We start from the raw sequence: 24,636 nt of genomic DNA on the forward strand, positions 1-24,636 counted from the left end.
TTGCGAGGTCAACATCAACCTCCGTGAGCTGAGCGGCTTGTGCGTCAGCCATGTTGATGATTTATCACGGAAAGACTGACTACGGCTATATCATGTGCGCTTTAGCGTTCGGTTCGCCGTCGGACATGTTGATGATAAGGCGTTCGGACGTTCGAACGGACGCTAACGTCGCAGTTCGGACATCCGAACAGCCCTTACCTAATATGTACACACCCAAAAAAGGGCTTAGACGAGTAGGACCAATCAGCGCGCTCGTTCAAAATCTGAACGAATATTTAGACTCCAGACGCTACATATGTGTTCAAGTCCAGACCCAGTTATAGAGTTTGCGAATATACTACTGGGGATGGTACCCAGGCTACTGGAAGGCACAGGTAGGGTCTAAACTTTCCTACATTGGTCAAGTTTTGTTTATTTCACCAGTTAAGTGGGTGTAGTGAGAGATGTGAGTGGTTAGGACTTGTCTGGCCAGGCGGATAGATACCATGGAAAATGTAGGTCAAAGTTGAGGTTTTGTTACTATCATCAGCTGTGGCGGGAATTTGAGATGGTCAACCCCCTGTTTCCTTTTTATATTTGTGAATCAGACCCTTGTTGCTACCTGGTGCAGAAAAATTTTTGAGATTGAAGTATGGGCAAGTACTTTCATGAGGACTTCTAATAGTGTATTTAAGCATGTGTTCCTATGGGCAAATCTAATAGTACTGTCTGCCCTACACACACACTGTCCGGTTTATCATCTGTTGTTCCCCGTCTTCCGAGGGTTAGATGTGCTTGCACTGTACAACTGGGGCTTGATGGCAGCTCGCTACTTGTATCTGTCCTAGGGCTGCGGACCGGTACACTGTACCGGTCCAATACCGTAAAAATCGTTTCGGTACAGGTCCAAAATACCGGATCATGAAGTAACGAGTATATACCGAAATAGCTAGTTTACACCATGTATATGACTAAAGATAGATAAATCCTACCACAAAGACGAAAAATTAGCACTAGAAAAGACGTAAACACCATCGATTGATTTGAGATCCTCAGTCTCATGAGACATCGCGAGAGTGTGGCTGATCCAGGATTGTGATTGGTCAACAAACTCAAATCAGGTCAGAGGTCAGTCATTTTCCCTTCCCTCCAACACTTTATTATTGTTTCTGTGTCATGATTGAAAAAGTGAAGAACACGTGTTAATTTGTCAAATTGTTCAGGTACAGGTACAGGTCCGGACCTGTACCTAAACCTCTGTACCAGTACCTGTACCTGTACCTGATGTTACGTTTAGGTACGCAGCCCTAATCTGTCCTGTGGGTTGATCTTGTCCAAGTTCAGGTGGTGGAGGTCCTCCCTTTTGCTGTCAAACCATTTCCTCCTAGGGCGACCACGGGGGTGGAAGATGCCGAAATTTTATTTCACACATGTTCAGAAGCAAATTGTTATTGAGTTAGTCGGCTTTAATGTTTGTCCCGTCCCCAAATAACTGACCAGTGTTCTACCAGCCCCATGTTTTTTCTGTCAGTTCACTTAAGTGTTATGTAATACCATGTCTAATGCTGAACACTGGAATCCTAGGGGGGTTCCAGCAGGTAAATTTATAAATCTTGACCCTTTGAATGTTACATGACTTGTATGCATTTTGAGGGGCAACCTTGCTGCTATACTAAGCTAATTTAATGACATCTTTGTCCATATCTTTACGTGCTGATTTTTGTCCATCAAAGATGATGAACATCAAAGATGATGAATTGGGCAAATTTTTTCTGTTATAAGCCCTAAAATTCTGTCAAATTGGAAAGACGAACACTGGTTAGAACACTGTTCCCTACTCTTACATTGGAGTTTAAATCCCCCATAAACTATTCTGTGGCAATGATTTGTTGTTTTTACTTGTTCTTGTGTTGTAGAGATGCCACCTGGCCATCAGGATGTACTACAGAGTCATGGAAGCCATGCTGAAAATGGTAGGTCCAACTTTCCACCTCAACCCTGCAGTTTGTATTGTGGTCACTAGGTGTCTCTTTTGTACTGTCCAACTGTAACTTAGTGGTTGCAGTTGAAGTACATTTTGTACTGTATACATAAAGGCCTCATTATTGCTTAGAGATGGACTAAGAAACATGAAAGGGGTTAGAAATGACCAGAAATGTTTTTTTCAAGAAAACGTACTGAGAAATGAGATGAGGTATCAGAGTATGGGAAGGATCCATACTCTTTATTACCTCCGGGGAAGGAGATATCCTTCCGCGAGGAGGTTTTACTATGGTTCAAAACATTTCTGTCAGCAGCTGTTTCTCGCGATCGGCTGGACGGATTTGTCTGTGGTTCGGTATACGTATTGCTATTGGGCTGCGGATGATGCAGAACGTTTTTGTTTAATTGCATATGTGTTTATGGGCGTCGAAATAAAAGGTTTTTAAGTGCTCCGGACACCCCCGCCATGCTGAAAATGGTAATTACCATGTTGTTAAGGAATGGGGCGGTTGCAGTTTTGGGTCTTAGCATTCAAAAGGGGTCAAACAGAGGGGTGTCTGGTTCCGATAAAAATTTTGGGTGACGGCGCAGCAATGACGGCGCGGGATGACGGCGGGGGTAATGGCGCGGGTGACGGTGCAGGCTGTCAGACTGTGAGACACGTTAATCAACAGTCCATACCGAACCAACCGTCAGTAGCCATCAAACACATACAAACATATTACGCACATAACTTTCATACTACACACAAACAAATAACCTAAACCAATAGAACACAAAAAAACCCGGAGGTTTGAAATCTACGATTTCCCTTGTTATATTTAAAAATATAATAAAGAGTATGGATCCTTCCCAGTGTGAGTGGTTGAAACATTACAGTCTGGTCTCTGGGTTGACATCTTAAAAACACCCTGTAGTCACCAATTCTGTCAATCCTTCCACAATTCTGATAAATCTCAATAGGTAGATAAACAATTACAAAATGTATAAACATAACACATGCATTTCCACAAGAATAAAGCCAGACACGTCACAACATGCTGTTTATATGAAGGTTCTGAGTAGCTTTAATGCAGCAGTTTCTCAAACACTTGGCTCTCCGACTCCCACACTCATACAAATATTTACTATACCAACATTTCAGACACTTGATAAAAGCGATCTTAATCTACTTTTACACAGGTTCACATTAAACATGGTACATGTACATGCATGTCTGGAACACGTAACACGTAATATTATCACTTTGTGTGTTTTGTTCTGAATCAAGACTATATCTTCATAGAACAATTTTGTGAAGAGAAATGTACATCATAGTTTTGTAACAAAGTACGTAACTGTTTCCTCTATATAATGTTGTTCAACTGTTTATACAAAAATGATAGTAACTTAATGTTTACATAAACATCTAGATAAAATACAGGCAATGGCTTCCTATTTGTTTACATACTTTCTTAATCAACAAATCAGGCACACAAATTAAACAATTATAGGATAGAAAATTCTGCCATGCCTTCTTGGGTTCTTCCTTCATATTTCTATCACAATTAAGAAGATATTTTTTTTTGTCATTAGTTAGTAGGATATTCCAGATATCATGAAAGAGGGGATCATTTCTGGTACAATGTATTCTAACTTAAATGTCTAATTTTTGAAAGAATAAATAATTAAAAGTTTGACAGATTTTACAGGCAAGCGAAATACATTGTAAGAGACACCAAAAGAACAAAATTTTTAACTTGTTGTCTGAAAAGCAGGGGTTTAAGTACTTATGAAAAAAAGTAAAAAAAGTTAAAAAACAAGTAGCTGCCATTTCTAGATTACATTCAAGTATGTTACAAATAAGTTCATCTCTTAGCATCAGACTCTGCTTATAATATAATGTTGACTAACTTTTCATACAAAAAATATCATTGTAACTTATAAACTTATAAAAAGTACAAGCAACAGCTTTTAACATTTTGTCTCATGCAACAAAAACATTTAGTTTGTAGACACAACCCAAACTTTCTGAAATCTAAACTTCATGTCCCTGAAAAGTCCAAAGTCTGGAAATGTTTAGGAATTTGCTAGAAGTTGTTTTGCCAGTGTTCTTTGTGCCAAGTTTTCAACAAGAGTTTAACACTTGTTTTTATCTTACAAATGGATAGATGATAGATTTTGTACACAGAGATACAGGAATGTGGGGAGGGGGGCACTGGCTGTCTTGCATGTAAAATATACTGTAAGTAATAAAACTTTATAGTAGTAGGAGGGAAAGGATGGTTTCAAACTTTCTTCAAATTTGATGTTGAAACACAATCTGCAGGACAGTAATTATACAAGGCAGACATCAATGTATTTTGCAGTGCCATGGTGGAAATATTGCTGTGAAAATGTCAGAAATAATAAAAAAAACATCAAGAAAGTTTCACCATTTACAGTACAATGATAGCACAACCTGCATCCTGGCTTATGCTAAGTGATAACCCTTGTCCTGCTAGATGTCTGGAACATCAGCACAGGACAGCAGAGATGGGGGCAGTTGTAGCAGGCTGGAGGTTAACATTCCAGTTCATTGATTTGATTTGTAGTTATTGAGGTCAAACTTAGGTCAGACTGGCGCGCTTTTAGGATTTTACCCACCATGCTATTTTCGTGATTGACATTCTCCGTGGGTTCTTGTACTACGCTAAGTCTGGACGGGGACCGTGAGCTGAGTTGATTGACAGCTGGTTGTGATTGTGAGAGCGCCCCGTGTATCAGGTTCATCTGTGAGCGATTGAAGGCGTTCAGTTGAATCTGGTTGTGTCGGGATTCGGAGACTGATTGGTCGGACAGGTTGAACACGGTCTCCGTCCACGGGCAGCAAAAGAAACAGGATTGCACGAGGCTCTTGAAGGTGTTGCGGTAGTCGCGGTTCCGAAAGGCGTAGATGACGGGATTCACCGCGGAGTTGGCGTGAGAGAGAAGAATGGCGGTCATGAGGAGTTCGTACGGATACGGGCACGCCTCCCTGCAGAGGTGATCGATACAGTTTAATGTGTGCAGCGGCAGCCAGCACACCGCAAAGAGTCCAACTATAATAGCCAACGACTTCGCAGCCTTTACCTCTTTCTTAAAATACTTCTTTTTCTTCTCGATGGCGGAAGTCGTTATGTCGGTACTCTTGATCGATCGCAGCTGTTTTCGTACCGACCAGAAGATAGTGGAATAGATGAAGCCCATTATTAGCAGTGGGGTCAGCACGCAGCCGAAGAAATTAAAGTAGACAAAGTAGTCAAAGTCGATGACAGCTGTGAATGCACATCCGTTTTGTGATGGTCCCAGGTTCCAGCCCATAAGGGGGACCATGCCGATAAGGAGTGACAGTGCCCATGTCAAAGCGATAGCCCAGCGGGCAGTTCGCGTCGTCATAAGGTACTCGTACCGTAATGGGTTCATTATCGCAACGTAGCGATCCACCGCAATGGCAAGGAGGCTAAAGATGGAGCTCTGCGTGGTGATGATGATGAAAGAAAGCATCATCAGGCATCCATGGAAATTATGCGGGAATCCCAGGTACGTCACGATCGCAAACGGAATTCCGAGGAGTCCCACGCAGATGTCGGCTACGGCCAGCGATACGATAAAGTAGTTAGTGGTTCCGCGCAGGCGCCGATTCTTATAGACAGCGAGGCAGACGAAACTGTTCCCCGTAACAGCAGCAACAGCAATGATAATTTCAACAGTTATATTTACAATAGCAATAGTAGACAATTCGTTTGTTGAATTGCGTCCTGTTACGTTACCTTCCATGGTACGATTTTGCATCCGTTGCAAACTGTTGATTTCCGACGCTTTCAAATTGATGCCTTTCAGTCCTCCTTTGCTTCTGACTGTCCTCCAATCCGAGGTCCCCACAAACACTTCCCGCATTTATTGTCAGCTCTGTATTCCTGTCAGTATCTCTGTTCAAGCCCTCTGAAACTAGAAGTCCAACTCCCAGAAGTCAATGTTGCCGCAATTTATCCTTTAAGCCTGCTTGAACGTTGCTTCCGGATGTGACCCAGGTTTACGTCAATCTTTTCCATCCATCATAAAGACAAGAATCTTCGTCATCACCACCTACGCAGCTTTGATGTGTGCTCTCCCAGTGGAAGCAATTAGGTCCTCTCGGGGACACCGGCCCATTTAGAGAGAGTAGCCTTGGTTGACCTGTAGGTCGTTGCACTTCCTGTGGGGATGGTGAGGGGAGAGGCCTGGACACTCTCTTGCTGTATTTTCAAGTAATTATGCGATGTCAGACTTTTTTTCTACCACTTAAGGATAAATTGAAGGTACTGTTAGTTTGAGGTGTGTGACAAATGATGCTGAAACACTTCTGTTGTTGGTGTACTGAAAATACACTGTATCCCACGACTACAATATACTGTCATCCAGACTTCAATATTGATAGTTTGTTTTCGGTTGCATCTCCTTTCTGCAGAGGTACTGATTTAAAACCCAGGATGCTCTCGGTGGTGTACGTTGTCTGTAGTGGCATGTCATTTATCTGGCATCCTGACCGCCCCTGTCCAAATGTTTGCAGTGGAGGGGATAAAATCTGACAGGTGGTGCGTCAAGAAGGTGTCTACAGAGAAGGGCTGCCAAACAACAAGCTGCCTCCTCTCAAGATAAACCAATGGAATCAATCTTTTCTGGCTGTCTACAATGGCACATCCTTTCTTGAATTGTTGATAGAAGTCGTTGCCAAAGTGAGATCAGTTAGAATGAGAACAACATCAAATCCCTTCGTCTGTTAAAAGCTGGTTACTGTTGACCAATCAGTGAGCTTCTTTTGCTATCCCTCCATGCCTTGTCTACCAGCTTGGTAAAGGGATGGGCGTGGCAGCTGCTGTTACCATGGCAACCACCTAACAGACAAAACAAAGAAGAGGACATTTTAGTTTTAGAGGACAAAAAGTTTCACAGAAACCACAGTATGTGAGTGAAAAATTGAAAGTGTGATAGAATATGGTCCTTATTACCCATTATGGATATTAAATACATCCTATTCATGTATCATATTCTAGGTGGGTGTCATTCTTGTTATGAGGTTATCTTGCATTTTATTTTCATAATGTACAATGTACAAGGAAATGAGTAACATTTCCTTGTTCTACATTTCATTCAAACTCTTTTTAAACTACATGTAACTCACTATGATCTAATAATTCAGTTCAGTACATAGAGGACATTGTGGTAAAGAAGTTGAAGTTAGTACATGTGGATTTGTGACAGGTTATCAAAGAGGGATAAAGATTATGTGATTATGGACTGGATCAAAGGATTTCCTGTTGGATTATCTGATTCAGCATAGACCAGGCTACTGGTACTCACTAAGTCCTCTATCATGCAGGCATTATAACACGCTCACGTACATGCCGTGGTTGCATGTACACTACATGTAACTGTATGTTTTGAAATTTTTGCAATACTGGTAGTTGGATCTGTCTTGAACTCACAGTTCTTGCGGCAAAGATGTGAATACAGACTGAGTGCATTACTACATTGTAGTACTAAGTACTGTACTACCGTATATAATTATAACAGAATTGTTTCATCCACAAATTTAAAACACCATAGAACCTCCTATTCCCTCCTACCACAAAATAAAATCACTGCAAAGGTACATTCATTTTACAGTACTGTCACAGTAGTACAAAGTTTCAGGTTGTCAACACATTCTTCCATTGCATTTTTTCTCTGCAAATATTTCTAGCCAAGAATAACTGTTATACAATGTACATGTAAGCTGCATCATGTAGACTTAATATTGGCAATTGTAACAATGTGATAAGATCATTAATTTCCCTATACATGAAGAAGAGTCACGAAACTTCTGTGTTACCCATATTAAGAAAAAAAAAAGAAACTTTCATCCAAATTGAAAGGGGATCATATCAAAAATATCCAAGCGGCAAAAACATCAAGCTTAGCAAGAAGACCATTACAAAGTCATGTATGCAGTCATAAACTTAAAGGTAACTCTAAATCATGTCTGGTCAATAACAACCTTCATGTTCAAGTTTCTCTCGTAGACAAAATACAAATTCTGGTACCTCGAGCAAAAGGTTGCATCATCCTACTTAGTGTGGGCAGGAACGCATCCATCTTGAAAGTTGTTGGCCATTTGAAGGTGATTGACAATTGATAGACCTTAGATTACCAACAACTACACCTTCAGAACTTCAACTGAAGAGCTCCTAGTTCTCTCCAACAAATTTGATGTTTTGAGGCTTTTGTAACTTAGAAGACTTAGCAGCAAACTGAACTATATTTAGAAGCAGCTAATCCTGTTCAAATCATCCCCAAACACGGCTCAAAGTGATTTGTTGGGTCAGTTTTGCCAATTAAGTTAATAATTTGTATACAGAAATCCTTGTTTGTGTTGAAATTTTTGGTTGTGGGATAAAGTGGCCAGGTAACATCATAACACTCTGGTCTGCACCAAAGTTCAGCCAAGCAAAAGAAATAAACTTCCCACAAAGAAAGGAATCTGCGAAAGGTCACAAAATATACAAATTGTTAAAACCTTCTACTAGCACTTGAACATGTTTACACTTGATGCAGTTTTAGGTGGAGTCTGTAGATATCTGATAAAGTTGTAATGCCCACTCCCATGTGTAATAGTTTGTTTCAAGACCTGGCTCTGCTATGAAACAGTGTTGTTGACATGAAAATTGACTAAAAGATGGAGATAATAAACTAGATAAAATGATGTAAAATCTGCATAAAACAATGTACATTTAAAAGAACATGGAAGAAGTTCAGTAAGATAATTCTTTCAATCAGTGACTATTAAATCCTAAGGTACATACCTCCGAATTTTCGACGACTAGTCAGTTCGTCTTGGTCACGGAATAATCCTAGTCTCGCAAGATAACGCGAGACTAGGACGAGACTTGCGTGGATCTTCTGCCCCCCTCTGCCTCCTTGCGGAGTAGAGGTAGGTAGGGCTTAGGCAGCTCCCAGCCTTCGTTGCGGTTCAGCTTGGCTCCCACTAGTTGGATGTGTATGGCCTCCTTGATCTTCCGATGTGCGTTGCGGGCTTCCTGATCGATAATTTCGATCGGCAGAAGATCCACGCAAGTCTCGTCCTAGTCTCGCGTTATCTTGCGAGACTAGGATTATTCCGTGACCAAGACGAACTGACTAGTCGTCGAAAATTCGGAGGTATGTACCTTAGGATTTAATAGTCACTGATTGAAAGAATTATCTTACTGAACTTGTACTATACGTGACTGATGAATCTCTTCAACAACATGGAAGAAGATTTTGCACTAACATGTTCTAACAAGTTTCTTGCTAAGACATGCTTTTCTATAACACCATCATCATGATGTTCAATAATAATAACATAATTATTGTACTACGTACAGTACTGAATGTACCTACCAATTTCTGTCTTAGCTCCATTTGTTCAACTGCTGACCAAAAAAATTCAGCCTATCAAATTTGAAAGGTTTAACAGCGTCCAACTTCGGATTGTGGCAAAGCGTGACACTTCTTTGATAGCCAGCAGTGCGCAATGCAGCCTTACAACGGCTGGCATATTCAGCCAATCATGACATTGTGTAGGCCAATTGGAATTCCAATTATCGTATATTATTATAAGCCATGGAGGGATGGGCGTAGATATCCCCATGGGATATTGTTGTGACTGATGATGACATTAAAACTACAGGAACTCCTGTCAACAGTCTTTCTAATCAGTTTATCAACTAACCTTCTCCCTCCTGCCCAAAAAAATTAGTACACGTACGTTGTAGAATTTAGTATCATGTAGACTCCATATCTTTTTCATACATAATGATTGTTGTTTGTTTTTGCAATTATATAGCCCTCGGGCATGTATTTGCAATAAACTGTGACAGTCATAAATTATAGAGAATTGGTAGCCAAATGACAGCTTCTGTATGCTAAATATTAAGCACTGCCCAAACTGTCCTTTGTTAGACAGGGTGAAAATTTTTGGTAAAAAAAAAAATAATCAAACAGTTAGCAAAAGTGGAAGAATTTTCCAAGACATACCGGTATTGAGAAACCAAATACTAAGGGACCTGATGTAAATTATAGAATTAAGAAAAAAAATGAATTATTAATAACAGTTTGATAAGTGGCCTCAAATGTCATATTGTTCACCCAATCAACCAATTTATTATAAAAGTTAGAATTTAATTTATGATTTAAATTTATGACGAAGATGAAGTCTTCCTTTATAGCCTTTCTTTATAGCACACCTGGCTAGTGCATGTTTACCAGTTTCATCCAGTACCAGTAGTCAAACAGCTTGGAAAATATGACAACGTTAATCAAATTCAGAAAAATTGACAATTCACATACACCCTTACCACTTAACAAGGCAGATCTATGCCTTTTATACCGTCTTTGGCACTTACAGTAAATGATGAAATATTTGGGGTGGATTTATGTGCTTTCATGTAGTTTTCACCATGACCTCTCATTGCAAACTACCGCTTTTGTTTTGCACTGTGTCACCATACTATCTTTAGTTGTTTCAACCATGAACAAAGATACCGCTAACTCTTGATTTTAACCTTGCTGTGAAATTTTATTACACTTAAATGAATGTACGGTAACAAATGCCAGCATCTTTTAATGGGAATATTCTGAATTGGCATGAAATTGTTTATCTGGAAAAAAACTGTCCTATGAGACCAAAATGGCTGCTCTGTACAGCACTAAAGTCAAGATATGAAATTGACTCTGATATATTATGCCATTATTTTTACATTAACTGTCTCTTTGTAAGTGAGTCTAAAACACTATGATTTAAACTGTGCAAAACAAGATGGTAACATCCGTGTCCATAATATCACCAGGGTCCATAATATCGCCACCTTGAGAAATAGTGTGCTCAAAGATATTTTTACTGCAACATACCCTATAGGTATGTACATTTGATGTTTGAAGGAGTGCATACCAAAAGTATGTTGCAGTAAAAATATCTTTAAGCACACTGTTTCTCAGGGTGGCAATATTATGGACCCTGGTGATATTATGGACACGGATGTTGTAGTCTTCCTTTACAAATCAAATTCAAGCTAAAATGCAAATGTTTTAAGTCCAGATTTGAGTTCTAGTTTGCATAATACCATCTGACAAATTTATACCCCTCATATTGAGCGCCACACCAAAGAAGCATATTAAGCCAATCATAAACTAAGTAGCAGTATATAAGGCTTAGCACACACACCCATTAGGAAATAAAACACCTCCATAGGGATCATGAAAACAAGGCACAGTCAGTACACATCCATCTGAATGGTTCAGACGAACCCCCCCCCCCCCACCAAGGCTCAAAGATCCACTTTTTGGTCCACTTTTTATCTTAAGTTTTTCTTTCAAAGATGGACTGAATCGTATCACCAGCAGGGCTGGAATCGTAGAAAAACTGATTACTTTGTCATTGAATAAAGAGATTTTTTCTTTGAAATCCTCTCAAATACGCAGGAAATGCTATTCCAGAGGGTTCATTTTTCAAAATTTCCCGGGGAGCATGCTCCCGGACCCCCCTAGGAACTTCGCACGGGTGCTTGCTGGTCCATCAAGCAGTTGGAAGATCCCCCCATTCAAAATCCTGGCTACGGGCATGTGATGGAAGAGGAATTTCATTCAGCAATACGTTTCCTCTGAAACCATTATTGGGCATATAAATCTCCAAGTGAGATGGTCTTTTTGTATCCGAAATGGTTTCTTTGAGCTGATATGTTGGGCAGGGGATATTGGGTGGATTATGTTGGCGTGCAGTGTAATGTGTTTTGCCACACCAAAATCCTGATGGATCTAGGCAGAAAGTGCTAGAAGAAGTTGTTTGTTCCTAAGACTAACTTCTTAAATCCTAAGTACAAAATTTAGTCCGCATATGTACGTAACAAGACCATACAAGATTTGCCTGAATAGAGCATTTACTTCAAAGTCAATTGTTGCACAATAGAAATCCAGGAATCACCAACCAACATGTAAATGCCCAGTATGTTCCATAGCCATTCTCACTGATTTTTCTTTGTGTTACACAGTATGTAAGGCCCCTATAGTGTCACTGAATATGGCTTCCCAAATAGGTAGCAGTGTTTGTGGCATGTTTGAGGGGGGTCAAATTTCACGTAAATTTAACTCAAATTCAGTTTGATTCGTACAGAAAGGTAGGCATAGTGCACAACAGTAGGCAATGCTACGTTACCATGACAGAAGAAGAGGAGGAGAAGGAGTTTTCTATTTTTAGCCACCAATAGCTACTACAACATCAATTATTTAGCCCAAGGGCCCGTATACAATTACATGACCATTAAAAGTCATCATAATGATTATGAGTCATTGAAATTAGATTTTGTGTCCTTGGCTTGGGAATTAGTAAATTTGATAGAAGGGCTTTTAGGGGTTACCCTCTGAGTCAGTCATCAAAGCTCTGTGGCTCTGCACATCACATCTTTTCAGTGTTCTTTCTGTCATCCTAATTTTGCATGATGTAACATGTCAAGTGCTGAAGGTGCAAGCAGGACAATCCTTGAGGGCTAGGGGAATGCTCCCCCAGGAAAATTGTTAATTGAAAATCATTACCCTTTGAAATGAATGCCATCCCCTGCTTTTTGAGGGACAAATTTTGATGGTAGCCTAAGCTTAGTTATGACATCTCTTTCCTTATCTGCACTGAGTTTTGTCTGTCAAAGAGGACAGATTAAGCAAAATTTTTGGAGAGGAGTAAGAGTGACCTTAATTGTGCTTGGCTGAAAACATGAATGTAGCAAAGCTGCATTGCATTACAAACCTTTACAGCTTACTACAAGTACTGGTCAATGTGACCAGTTTTGCTTTTTCTTTAGATAATTTTTACCTACAAGCTTTAAGAATCCTTTTTTGTTGGATCTAAAGTTTTAACTCTAAACATGTAACTACCAATACTGATGAACTTTCATGATAGTATTAGCTTTAAGAATCCTGCCTATACTGTGACCACCTGTCTGCATAGATTTTTTCAATCCCCTTGGCAGTTTTCTTTCAAATTGACAGTTTTGACTATAGTCAAGTGATCCAAAAACTTTGCTTTAAACTTTGCTTCAGTCTATGGCCGGCTGCTTTACCCACCTCTGAAATACTAATATCAAAGTTGCAATTGTGTTATCCTCACTTTTAATCCTGAGACAGTCATAAAATTCTCTTAAGTATCTATTATCTGAAAATCGTGCTCACTGATCCCAGCTCTCTTTAACGTAACTTCCAAATCTCTTCACAGGCACGAGAGAGTGATGACAAATAGTCCCTCTAATCTGGTTAGCTGAAGAGTGAAGAGCTACATAATCTGCTTAATACAGAAAGCTTCATAAATGAGTCCACAGAGTATAAACTTGACAGGTGTTTGTTTAATATGATGACAGATGCCTCCCCAAATACTGTAATTCGCAATTTTTTGTGGTACTCTTGTGTTCCCCGTTTTCGCGGTCATTTTTGTACAGAAAACTTATCATTACCATGAACAATTAATTAGTTGACTTCCTTTTTCTGCACCTGCCACCACTGCAAACATATAGCTCTGCGAACATGATTCAGACTGAAAAAATTTTGCTGCTGCAAACATACTAAATTACAGCAGTTTCATCAGGTTGGTAATTCACTGAATGAAGAAATTTACTGATTTTTACACAATCAACTTCCAAGACATTTTATATAAGCAATCTCCATAACGTCATGGTAGGCAAAAAGCGCATGACGGTTGGTTGGTTTGTCCACTGATAGTTTTCATATGTCTTCAAATAATTTGCATGTATATTATAATGTAAACGAAAACAGCAATAGCTTGTATTCAGCAGACATTTCAGTGACCGTCTGTCACCTTCCTCGGGGCAATTCTGACAGGTTCAGTCACCTTGCACAGCACGGGTGTCACTGCTAATAGATACACTCCCAAATGCAAAGTATGTAGTACATATAACTCATTCGCCTCACAGAGTTGCCTTGAGGAATGTGACAGACGGTCATCGAAATGTCAGCTAAATGACTAATGCTCTTCTGGTGTAAGGAAACATTGAATCTTGCAAATCATCCATCCAGTTCTTAATTTAATTTCTGAAGCTAGTTAATTCAATCAAATGCAAGCAATAATATCATGGTAAGCATGCCACCCAGTTCAGAACCTGTCATGTGAAAAACTTTCAAGGGGCAAACAAAAGAAAAAATGATTTATCACACATGAATGTTATGAGTGGTCACATTATTGTACGGATAATTTGTGTGTTGTATACTTGAAGGAACGTTTTTCATGAGCCTTGGTGCCAATATAGCTGCCTAAAATACAAGTATTGGTGGGTAGGATTACATGTACATGTAGCTATTAGACATGGCTCATGAGTCATAAATGAGCCATGTAATAGTCATATTAATGGAAATAATGAATATCCGTGTTCTGTAGATTAAGACAATAATTGCTGGAAGGAGATATTAGTTTACAAATGTCAATGAATGGCGTTCCGCATTTGGTCAGGCAAATTCAAGTTTTTGTTTATTGGCTATAATAGTTACAGAGCATATCGGTATAACATACTGTGCCTGCATAAAACCTGTAATACATGACAATTGTAATGATTGCACATACTGGTAGCACTTCAACGGAAAGTCTCGTGTATTTGTGTCGTAAAATTATGTAGTCTGCAATATATTAATGGGCAAAATTCTGATGCATTGTTGACCAAACATCCAACAACAAATTTTAAAACCGGGAAAAAAATGCACAGGCACAGTATGTTCTAATGTACAGTATGATTGTGGTGGAAATCTACAGATGTCACAGTAACAGTCGTATCCTACAGCAGTAAGTCAAAATAAAAAAAAACAGGAAGCAACTACTTAACACGAAATTGTTACATTGAAGATAACGTTAGCTATAACTTTTTAAAGAAATATTTTAGTCAAATCACGAGTTATAAAGTTATGATCATTCTGTCATTATTGTACTTACCAAGACTTAGTGATTGTATGGAGTCACATTGCGGCTACTAGTAGGACCTGGTCTTGTGAGATATGTCTAGGCTGTGCTCTGCATTGATTTGCCAACCCCTTGTTTATCAACGGAAAATCTACAGTAGTTAGTAGCACAGGAACAGACAGAACACCCTCAGGCAGGGCATTACCATACCATGTAGCCGTGACGCAGTCATTATGTTGTATGATGCACGTACAAAAAAAATATTGTTCTGCCACGATTGGTATATGTAGTTGTAGGTTTGAGAAAAAATGGGTGCACAGTGACTATAATTTATTGCACCTCTTAGTTATTCTGATATCTACAATATACAGTATGATCGTTCTAGATAACCCTCAATAGCTAGAATAGGTGCATATGGTATGACGTACATGTACATGCATGTACGTCAATCATGTACAGTGTATGTGACCAGGGTAATTAAGGTCAGTCCAACACTTAGTCTAGTACTCACCCTTTTGGCCCCAACCCTTCTCTTTATGCAAGTTTGAAACAACAAGTAGCTGGACTCTTCCATTCAGAATGTATCTCTGGGGTCCAACTAATGTTTTGCACCTCGAGTCCTTCATTTCAGTTTGCTGATCAAATTTGTCCTTAATTTCATATATCTGCCCCTCCTTTTATTTTCTTAAAACATTATTATATATTAGACTGAGTTTTTTTATTATGTGAACTATTTAAATATGACCAGGACATAATATTCCAAAATTATATGATGGAAAACTTTTTACTGTATCCCAATAAAATAAAAGTCGGGCATATTTACAAAACTTGGCTAAATGCCTGATACAGTATAAAGGCTCACAAGTCACCTTAAGTTTTAAAATTCAAGTTCCTTCTGCTTTTGGATGCTCCCCTCTTTCAAATTGGGCAGAAAGAAAAATATGATAATTGATATCTTCTGTGGGTTGTCTACTGGCTGCAGGCCAAATCTGAGTTGATTGAGCTGCACTCATGCGTACTTGGCTTCAGGGAACATGTACTAGACAGAAGTCCACCACACATGTGGGACTAGTTACCAGTCAGACAAGATTTAACCTGGTGCTTCCAGGGCACAGGGACTCAATTACACTGGCTTCAGATCTTGTAAGACCACACAAAATACATGTAGATGGCATGTGTAGGGGGCCAAAGTTTGATATGAGAGTTTAAAATATGTGTACATATAAAAGATGAATGAATTATGATTAAAGGCTACACCTGTCCAATTTGATATGTTGGTTCTCAGATTCGCCCGCTTAGTTTTTTTCTGATTTGATTGCCAAAAACAAAAGATTTAGGTTCAACTCCAAGTTTATCATATTTTGGGTCCAATGCTTGAAGAAAGCTCCTTGGTACAGTTTTTCAATCTGTCAAGAATGCATTGGTTTGACAAAAAGTTTAAAATCCATTGTTTGAATTGTAAACCAGCCTTGCATGTTGACTTTATAGCACCTATGATCATATCTTTTTAGGGCTATATATTATACATTTTTGTAGGATGCCTAGGCCTGTTTTTATTCATTTATTTATTTTCGTCCTGTCCCTTTATACGCGTGTATTTTTTCTGAAAAAATCAGTGAACCAACAAATCAAGTTGTTGTGGCCTAAACAAACTTAAAAATCTCTATGCTGAGGATAAAGTTCCAAATATGGACCTTATTTACATTATGAATAAAGAAATACGATACATCTTTCATAAACTTTTAAGGTGAATGTCATTTGGTGAAGGTATGAGGACCATTCAGTTATGTCTTATTGGTTAGTATAATACCGCTGGGAGTAGACTGATTTTATCATGTATAGGAATAGTGTCTGTTAGGCTAATACTGGTAGGAACTTTTCGTGTACCCCATTTTGCCATAAGTCAGTGATAAATATGTATTGTAACTTCAAATTGAAGGATTAGAAGTGCGGTATGAAAATGCATTTTGGAAATGGGCTTTGTCATAAAAGAACTTTTCAAAATGAAATATTTGATCTCCTGTAACACTGCCAAGATAGCATTGGAGAAAAATATGCATGGAAATAACAGTCAAGTCCAACAACTAATCAGAAGCAGTGCTTCATACCACTGTGACAGTAACTGAAATTTTAAAAATGGCTTTGAAAATACAGGCTCACCTTCCAAAAGTTGTTGGATGAAGGAGTTAGAATTATACTGCATTCCATAGTACATGAGTGTATATTGTTCAGTGCACTATATTGTTGACAAGATGTACTACATTGTACATAAAATACTAATCGTATCTACTCTGACAAGACATTTCCAGTTCCCAGTTTCAGTTCCTTTCACAAAACAAAAGATGCAGGAACGGGAAGTTACAGAATCAAAGATACACAGTTTCATACAACTCAACCGACATGTATATGTCAGAAGGCCCAAAATCAACCTTCAATATCTTCCTCTGTAAAAATGAAAGCGTCCCCGACGGAGAAACGCCCGTTTAAACGCCCGTTTGTGGTGGCCGTTTGTTTGGGACGGCTGCCCGTCCCTGGCGGTAAACGGGGACTCCGGACGCCTGGACAAAGGCCAGAAACGGGCCAGGACGCCTCAAACGCCTGGGACGCCGTCAGAACTGTCCGTTTTCGACGGCGTCCGGGCGTTTCTTAAGGCGTTTGGGCGCCGTTTCCGACGGGCTACCGGGCGGGCTGCTGGACGCGCTGCCGGACGGGCTGCCGGACGGGCTCCTGGGCGGGGCCGGGCGACGCTTGGGACGGCACAGGTGGGGTCCAAACGGCGTATCCGACGGCCGGACGGGTCTCTGGGGGGTGCTCAGTCATTGTGGACATTTTGATCTTGCCGCTCCGACGGGGTTGGGACGGCGTTTCCGACGGCGTCCCGTGACAGAAGGTGCCGATATAGTAATATTGAAAACAATTGCAGATTGGCATCGAATCAACAAGTAACGGCCGCCCACATTGTAACAGTTGCCGTAACGAGCCGTGAGTAAATGCAAGTGAAGTAAATACAAAATACCATGATCAAACGAAAAAGATTTTCTTCAAGAATATAGAGTAACAAAATGTTGAACAGCGGCTGTAAACAGCGGCGAACATGCGACAACAGTAATCCACCATTGTGAGCGCACACAAACATAAAGGGCGAGGGTGTAAGAAAATTACAAGTGCAAACATTGCCTAAGTGGACATTTTAACATAATCGTCTTTCTTCATTAAAATTCGTATAGTATATAATTATATTCTACGTAGTTTTTGTGCGTCTTGGAAGATTTTGTATGAAAACAACATTGACGGTTGCGTTTGTAGATGGCAGCCGTGACGTCAGGACTTTCCCGGGCCGAACTTGTGTGCGGGACTTCGAGTCTCTTTTTGTGTATGACGTGTACATTTTTACGGCATCATCGTTCTTTATTAAAACAGCAGGTATTGTACACAATTATTCTACAAATCGTTCGTGTGCGTCTTTTTATTTTTCGGCGTTAAAACATTGAATTTCCTTTATCAGCCCGGCGGCGCATGTGACAAAATTTATGTGGGGAGGGCAGTCTCGGGGAGGACGAACAAAATATAACCGCAAACTTCTCAGCAGCCCCTGGAATTAACTAATGTTCTGTTGTGGCAATTGTAACACTGTCTTACACAGTTCCCTTGTAACATTTGACAACGAAAAATTCTTGTCCACTTACCGAGTATCCTCGAAAAAGAATCGCCGAGACAGATTGCTTCGGTACACCCAATATTCTGGCGGCCGCTGTTTACATTCTTGGAACACCTCGTTTGACATTTTAGTCAGTCGCTGGAGATGCCCAAACTTGTGTGCAGCGTCGACGATAGATATAGCTGCTTGTATGACTGAAATCCATCCTCCAAAATTGCAGACAATCCAACAAAATGGAAAAAACTGAGGTCGACTGAGCAGCAGACGTGTTCCCCAGCCAGCCCGGTGACCGTTAAATCTAGCGCCTTCAAACTTGGCGCATGTGCGTTAGAAGCCTAAACCCCCCTGGGAAACATCGTGAAGCACGTCAGTGCCGGCCGTTGCTGTTGTCAATTAATTAATAAACGCCCGTTTCCATGCCGGACGGTTCAGGACGGGCTGGGAGCGACGGGGTGCCGTCGCTAATTTCTGGGACGGCCGTCCGGGGGAAGTTTGTGGACGCTGCCAACTGTGTTGGGACGGTCAGGACGCCGTTTCCCGCTAAAGACGGGCAGGGACGGCGTCCGGTGGGCGTTTCTCCGTTGGGGACGCTTTCATTTTTACAGAGGTTAGTCTTCCAAAGACTTCTACCATAATCACACACCATCATCACAATCCATGCTGACTACAAGTTTTGCAGAAACACTGATACACCCAGATACATCCATCCAAAACAATGAAATTATTATGGTGACAGTAACCTTCATTTTCATGGTGGTCAATGTATAATTGAAACACTGTACAGAGCCCCGACAGCGAAATAACTACAGTAGTGCCCCCCCCCCATGTGCATACTATAATATCCCTCCAGACTTGTATCTGTCTTCACCAAAGAAATTAACTGCCTGTCCTTGTCCTTGTTGTTGCCCTTGGCAAATTGGACACACTTAAGAAAATCCCCGTCTCATGCCTGCGCACACTTGGGGGTACTCCAATCAAGAAGGCCTTCAAGACATAGAAGATAAGGAGTTTTATGTTCTTGCAGGTGACAAGAACTTGATGAGTCGGCAGATTGTAGAAACCGTTGGGCTGTGACTGTAAATTCATTTCAATTTGTAGAACGTAAATTTTCTTCTGTTCATAAATTTTGTGGCACGCTTAAAATCAAAACAAAAGTGTTTGTAAAAACAAGTTAGTAAGGCAATGCAAGAAAGTCTCAGCACAAAGATGAGTTTGTCCAAGGTGAGAACTCATGGTAAGAACTGTTAAGTTTAAAAGCAGCATGAAGATTTCCTGATTTGCAGTATGCCATCAGTCCTTTATTTTCAAGACAGAGTTTCCATTTTCAAGCCTAGGATGCATCTTCAAGTTGATAATTCCTGTACAGTCACACCAACCTCTAACATTAGGATCTAAGACAAGTCACCTGGAATTTTTTTTTAAATATGCATGACTATTCCAAGAATTCTCATTTGAAAGAAAGGCAAGGTAATGACATGAGTCAATACATAACATCAATTCTTGCTCTGGACTGTGTAAATTAAAGATTTAAAGGAATTATTATGATCATACTTCCCTTCTTTAATGGAATCGTGATTGTACAATGATAGTGGAAGAATTATGATGTTTTGTAAATCATTTATACCGAACAGGTGGTAGAAAATAATTTTTTTCTGCTTTCCCTTAGGCCACACCAAATTAATTTCTTGGTTAACGTATTTGCCATCTTCATTTTTTTTTCTGATTTGCAAAAAAAAAAAAAAAAATCAGAATCAACTGCAAAATGCTCATATTTTGCCCTGAACAGTTGAAAACAGTCCTTTTCATCCTAGTTGTTACAGTTATTCCATCTTTCAATGCAGTGGTATCATTAAAAGTTCAAAATTCATTGTTTGAATTTTGAACCAGTCTGGTGTGTTGACTTCATGGCCCCTATCGTACCATTTTTGGCCATAATAGGATGCCTAGGCCTGTTTTTATTATGGCTTCACCACACCACGAAGTGGTGGTGAACCCATATTGCTTTTTCTGATGTTTCTTCTTCTTCTTCTTCTTCTCCTGCCATTTTTGAAATGGATTCAGCTTCTTCATTTTAGGGCCTAAGGTCCTGAAATTTGGTATGGAGGTACAGTGGGCAAATACCCCTAGGCGTTTTTTAAATTTTTGTGATACAGGCTTTTAGAATGGTTTTATTTGAGTTTTTTGGCTGTGTTATAGCAAATGTATTACTGTGTTAGTGTGCCGTGTTTACCACGTCTGGGCATGAGTCATCACAATGGAATGCAGGGCATCAACCAATAGGCATGCAGCTTTCCTCTATACTTCTTGCTGATTGGCTGTTGGGATTTAACTTGATTAACACCTGCACAGAGCATTTCCACCTGCACAGAGCATTTCTTGCTGATTGGCTGTTGGGATTTAACTTGATTAACACCTGCACAGAGCATTTCCATACTGACAGTATGTCTTTATTCAAGTGTTTTGGTAGGTATTTCAAGCTTTTCTGCTCCAGCATTGGAATGCGGGGCATGAACGTTTTTTTTTTTTTGGAAAATCAACAGTTTGCATTATGCAATTAAAAATCCTAACCAATAAAGTAGGGAATAGCTATCCAACTGTTGTTTTAGTTGTATGTTACTTCATATTATAGTTATATCAATGTAAATCATTGTTTTCCCTTGTGTTTCTCATTCTTTCCCTGCCATGTCGTAAAATGTGGTGAACCCATCGCTGTATTTGCTCCAAAGCAAATATTGGCCTTTCTAGTTTTAATTTTTTTTGCCCGTCCGCTCCATTATTTTTCTATAAAAATCCATTAACCAAGAAATTAAATTGGTGTGGCCTTAGGCTAGAAAAGAGTTTGAGCATGACATATCATTGACTTGATCAAAGATGCCATGAAATGTCAGTCATGTAGAGACTCGAGGGACATGGCTAATACATATGTTAGCTTTCATGCAACAGTAGCTTATTTGGTGTAAAAGACGGGTCCAAAAAATCAATGGTACAGGTCAGGGGCATGGAGAACTAGATTTCCCCTTAGATACATGATTGTAAATCTGAAAAAGAATCTTTCTATTAAAACATTTTAAAGGGTTTTTAGATGCTCTTGCATAGTTAAGTTTTTGTTTCTTTATTGTAATGTATTTTATACTAGTCTTATACATTTAGTACTTACTGATATATTATAGAAATACTAATTAATTACAATTTTACAATTTAGAGGAAAGGTTATCAACCATCATGATTAAAAGTAATTTTACAACAAACCTTCTTTCTCATTTTCTTGTACCTAAAATATACCTTGCCTGTACCTTACAATGTTATATGATTGACTAATAGATAGGGAAATTCTGCCAACACATGATTCAGTTTCAAAAGCTTTTGATGCTTTCTTAGATGTGCATTATGATAACAATAAATCTAATCTACTGGATTTCCATCCATAAAACACGTACATGTACATGATGACAATTATATATACACACAACATTACAAGACAGAATAGTATCATCTGACAACAGTTGTCATTGGTGTGTTCTTCTCTGTAGTTGTAAGACATGTTATGTGTGTATTGTAATCATAATTGTGTACAAATGAGGAGAGACGTGTACAGCTACATGTAATTTAAGGCCCTCTTTCAACCAGAAGCTGCAACTGCATGCTGAGTTACCAATGATTTTGACAAATAGCCCCAAAAAATCATAGGTGGAATGTTTTCTTTTCACGTTTGGTATCTTTGTTGTCTTCTAAATGATACTTTATGATTGTAGATCTACATGTAGCATCATAATCCAACTTTGTCATGAAGTAACACAAATTCAATTCATTGGCTGGTGAAAAGTGGGCCTATGTAATGTTTGTCACCTTCTCACCCGGCTAGGGATGCTAACTTGTCCAGGACCTGCAGAAGCTGATCAGATTATGCTAATCAAAGAGCTTTTACCAAATTTGGTTAGGATAGATTGGCTGAAATGCAAGATTGACATGCATTTTGGTGATTGTGGGATTTGTAAAGGTGCCAACATCTTCCTTTCAACACCCACATTTTATGTGAACATATGCAGCAACCATGAACAAAAACTGACTTATAGTAATAAAATGGATGCCCATTTCATTTTTACATTATGATGGTATGTTACTACTAAAACTAAAGTTTAGTATTGCTAATATATGATATTAATCTTTATTGCATGTTCTTGCCCAGATGGGCTAAATGCACAAGGATATTAACATATAATATTACTGTATAACTGTTACAGTAAAAGTCAACCCTAATCTAAGACTAACATGCATATAATACATAATGTCACTGATTTGACTGAAGACTTTCCAGATATTTATGAATTTTGATAACAGAGGTGTTATATTTCAGCCTAAATCTTCTTAGGACTGATTGCTTGATAACTTGCTGCCCAATATACATGTATGCTAATAGATCACTACAAAAAGAGGGTAAGAAGGGAAGGAAAATTCAGTGACTTGCGTTAAGATTTTACATACTGAATCAACCATACATGTTTAACACTCAACTACAAGTAGATAGTTGAACAAGTGTAACTGTCTACATGTATGAAAAAGTATTGAATTATGTAAGGTTCAAAATGTGGGTTTTTAGCTACTGTGCACAACTAAAGGATTTTTTTTTACATTTTGGTAACCGTTCAGCTATAAACTTTGCTCAGGTCATAATAACTGTTCCAATCCTACTAGTAGTACAACTAAAGGCTTGCTTACTGATTGCTGATAAAACACTTAAAAAACATATTCCCAGGCACTTAAGCTAGTAGATAAAATGCAGTTAATATTCAAAGTACAAAACTACAACTGTCTGTTATAATAAGTGGTATATATATATATACACATGTAGTAAGGAGTAGTCTCTTACCTTAGAAAGCTAGAAAAAGAAGCTACAACGTCCACCGACTATACTGTCTTGCATTAAAAGAAGTCTTGGTGCTCCTTGAAATGTGAAACCTTAGCCGTTAGCGGATGTTTGCTAAGGGCTCTGAAACAACAATCTCGTTATCTGCTTCACTAACCTGCAAACTGCTTTACCAAATCCAAGAGGTCTATTTTTGCTCTCTGTCAGCAACTTTGTGCTAAAAAAAGCAGCAGCTATCTCCTTCCTGTTGGAGGAAACTAGTTCTCCAGCCAGGCAACAGGAGGGATGTGGTCTTCTCATTCAGGGAAGCATCTGTCAGTGGTAGTGTGGGATATTCCATTTTCACAAATTATAGGAGGACAAGATCTGTAGGATTTTTTTCAGTCATGGTTATAGATTTCATTTAATCATGGATGAATCAAAGAAGAGAATTCACCGGTCAAATTTTTATTCTGACTCATTAAATGCTTGATTTGCCCCAAAAAATTCAGTTGAGTTGAATTATGACTAGGAGGAAAATTTATGATTTTTACATTGTAATCATCAGTTCTCATTGTTAATATAATTGTTTCCTGAAGAAAAGTTTTGGTTTGAATTTAGAATGGCCATGCATTGTGCATCTAACATCTTTCTTTTACCAAAATTTGCCTAATGATTTGGATGTTGAAATATAAAATTGAAAAAAAAAGTTTTTAGTAGTTTGCATTTACATGTAGAATGGCCATTGATAATAAAACATGTTACCAAATTTTGTCTATGATCATGTTTTAAATCTTAAACCTTTCAGCACTAGTCCTCTCTATAATTAAAGAGTCTCCTTGCTTAACGATAATTATCTTTGAGATTTGCATTCTGTGGTTTGCCTTGAGATATCTTTAAAGCAATGTCATACTCTTCATACATGTACCACTACTGAGTTCTTGGAGCATTGCCCAACACTATCAGTTGGTTATGATAAGTCCTTCTTTATGTTAGAAATCCAATGGGCACCCCAGTAGCGTATCAGCCAGTCATGTCATTTAATGCTTACCAGGTGTTTTGAAGATTGCACATTTTTCTTACCAACAAATTTAGTGAATGGGATAAAATTGATTCTGACAGATGACTTAAAATATACTTAATAATAATAATAGATAATTTATTGCTTCCAGGCACAGATTCTGAAGTATAAGGTATTTTTGGTAGCTGTGGGTTTTAATCTTTTTTCTA

At 39.0% G+C, this 24,636-nt stretch overlaps 2 protein-coding genes across 3 annotated transcripts in view; one reads left to right on the top strand and one right to left on the bottom strand.

Moving 5' to 3' along the window:
- The window catches only part of LOC109463769 (retinoblastoma-associated protein-like), a 78,626-nt gene that overhangs the window by 18,293 nt on the left and 35,697 nt on the right, over positions 1-24,636 (top strand). For both annotated transcript variants that reach the window (XM_019760625.1, XM_019760626.1), the window contains exon 15: positions 1,896-1,952. In XM_019760625.1, coding sequence (XP_019616184.1) covers positions 1,896-1,952 — 57 coding nt within the window. The remainder of the gene's footprint in view (positions 1-1,895; positions 1,953-24,636) is intronic.
- Positions 4,217-6,829, bottom strand: LOC109463793 (adenosine receptor A2b-like). The gene has a single exon (XM_019760658.1). It carries the CDS (start codon positions 5,857-5,859, stop codon positions 4,504-4,506), a length of 1,356 nt encoding a protein of 451 aa, XP_019616217.1. The 5' UTR covers positions 5,860-6,829; the 3' UTR covers positions 4,217-4,503.

The sequence above is a fragment of the Branchiostoma belcheri genome, unplaced genomic scaffold (genome assembly GCF_001625305.1).
Source record: "Branchiostoma belcheri isolate BF01 breed outbred unplaced genomic scaffold, Haploidv18h27 scaffold13, whole genome shotgun sequence".
Classification (NCBI taxonomy): Eukaryota; Metazoa; Chordata; class Leptocardii; order Amphioxiformes; family Branchiostomatidae; genus Branchiostoma; species Branchiostoma belcheri.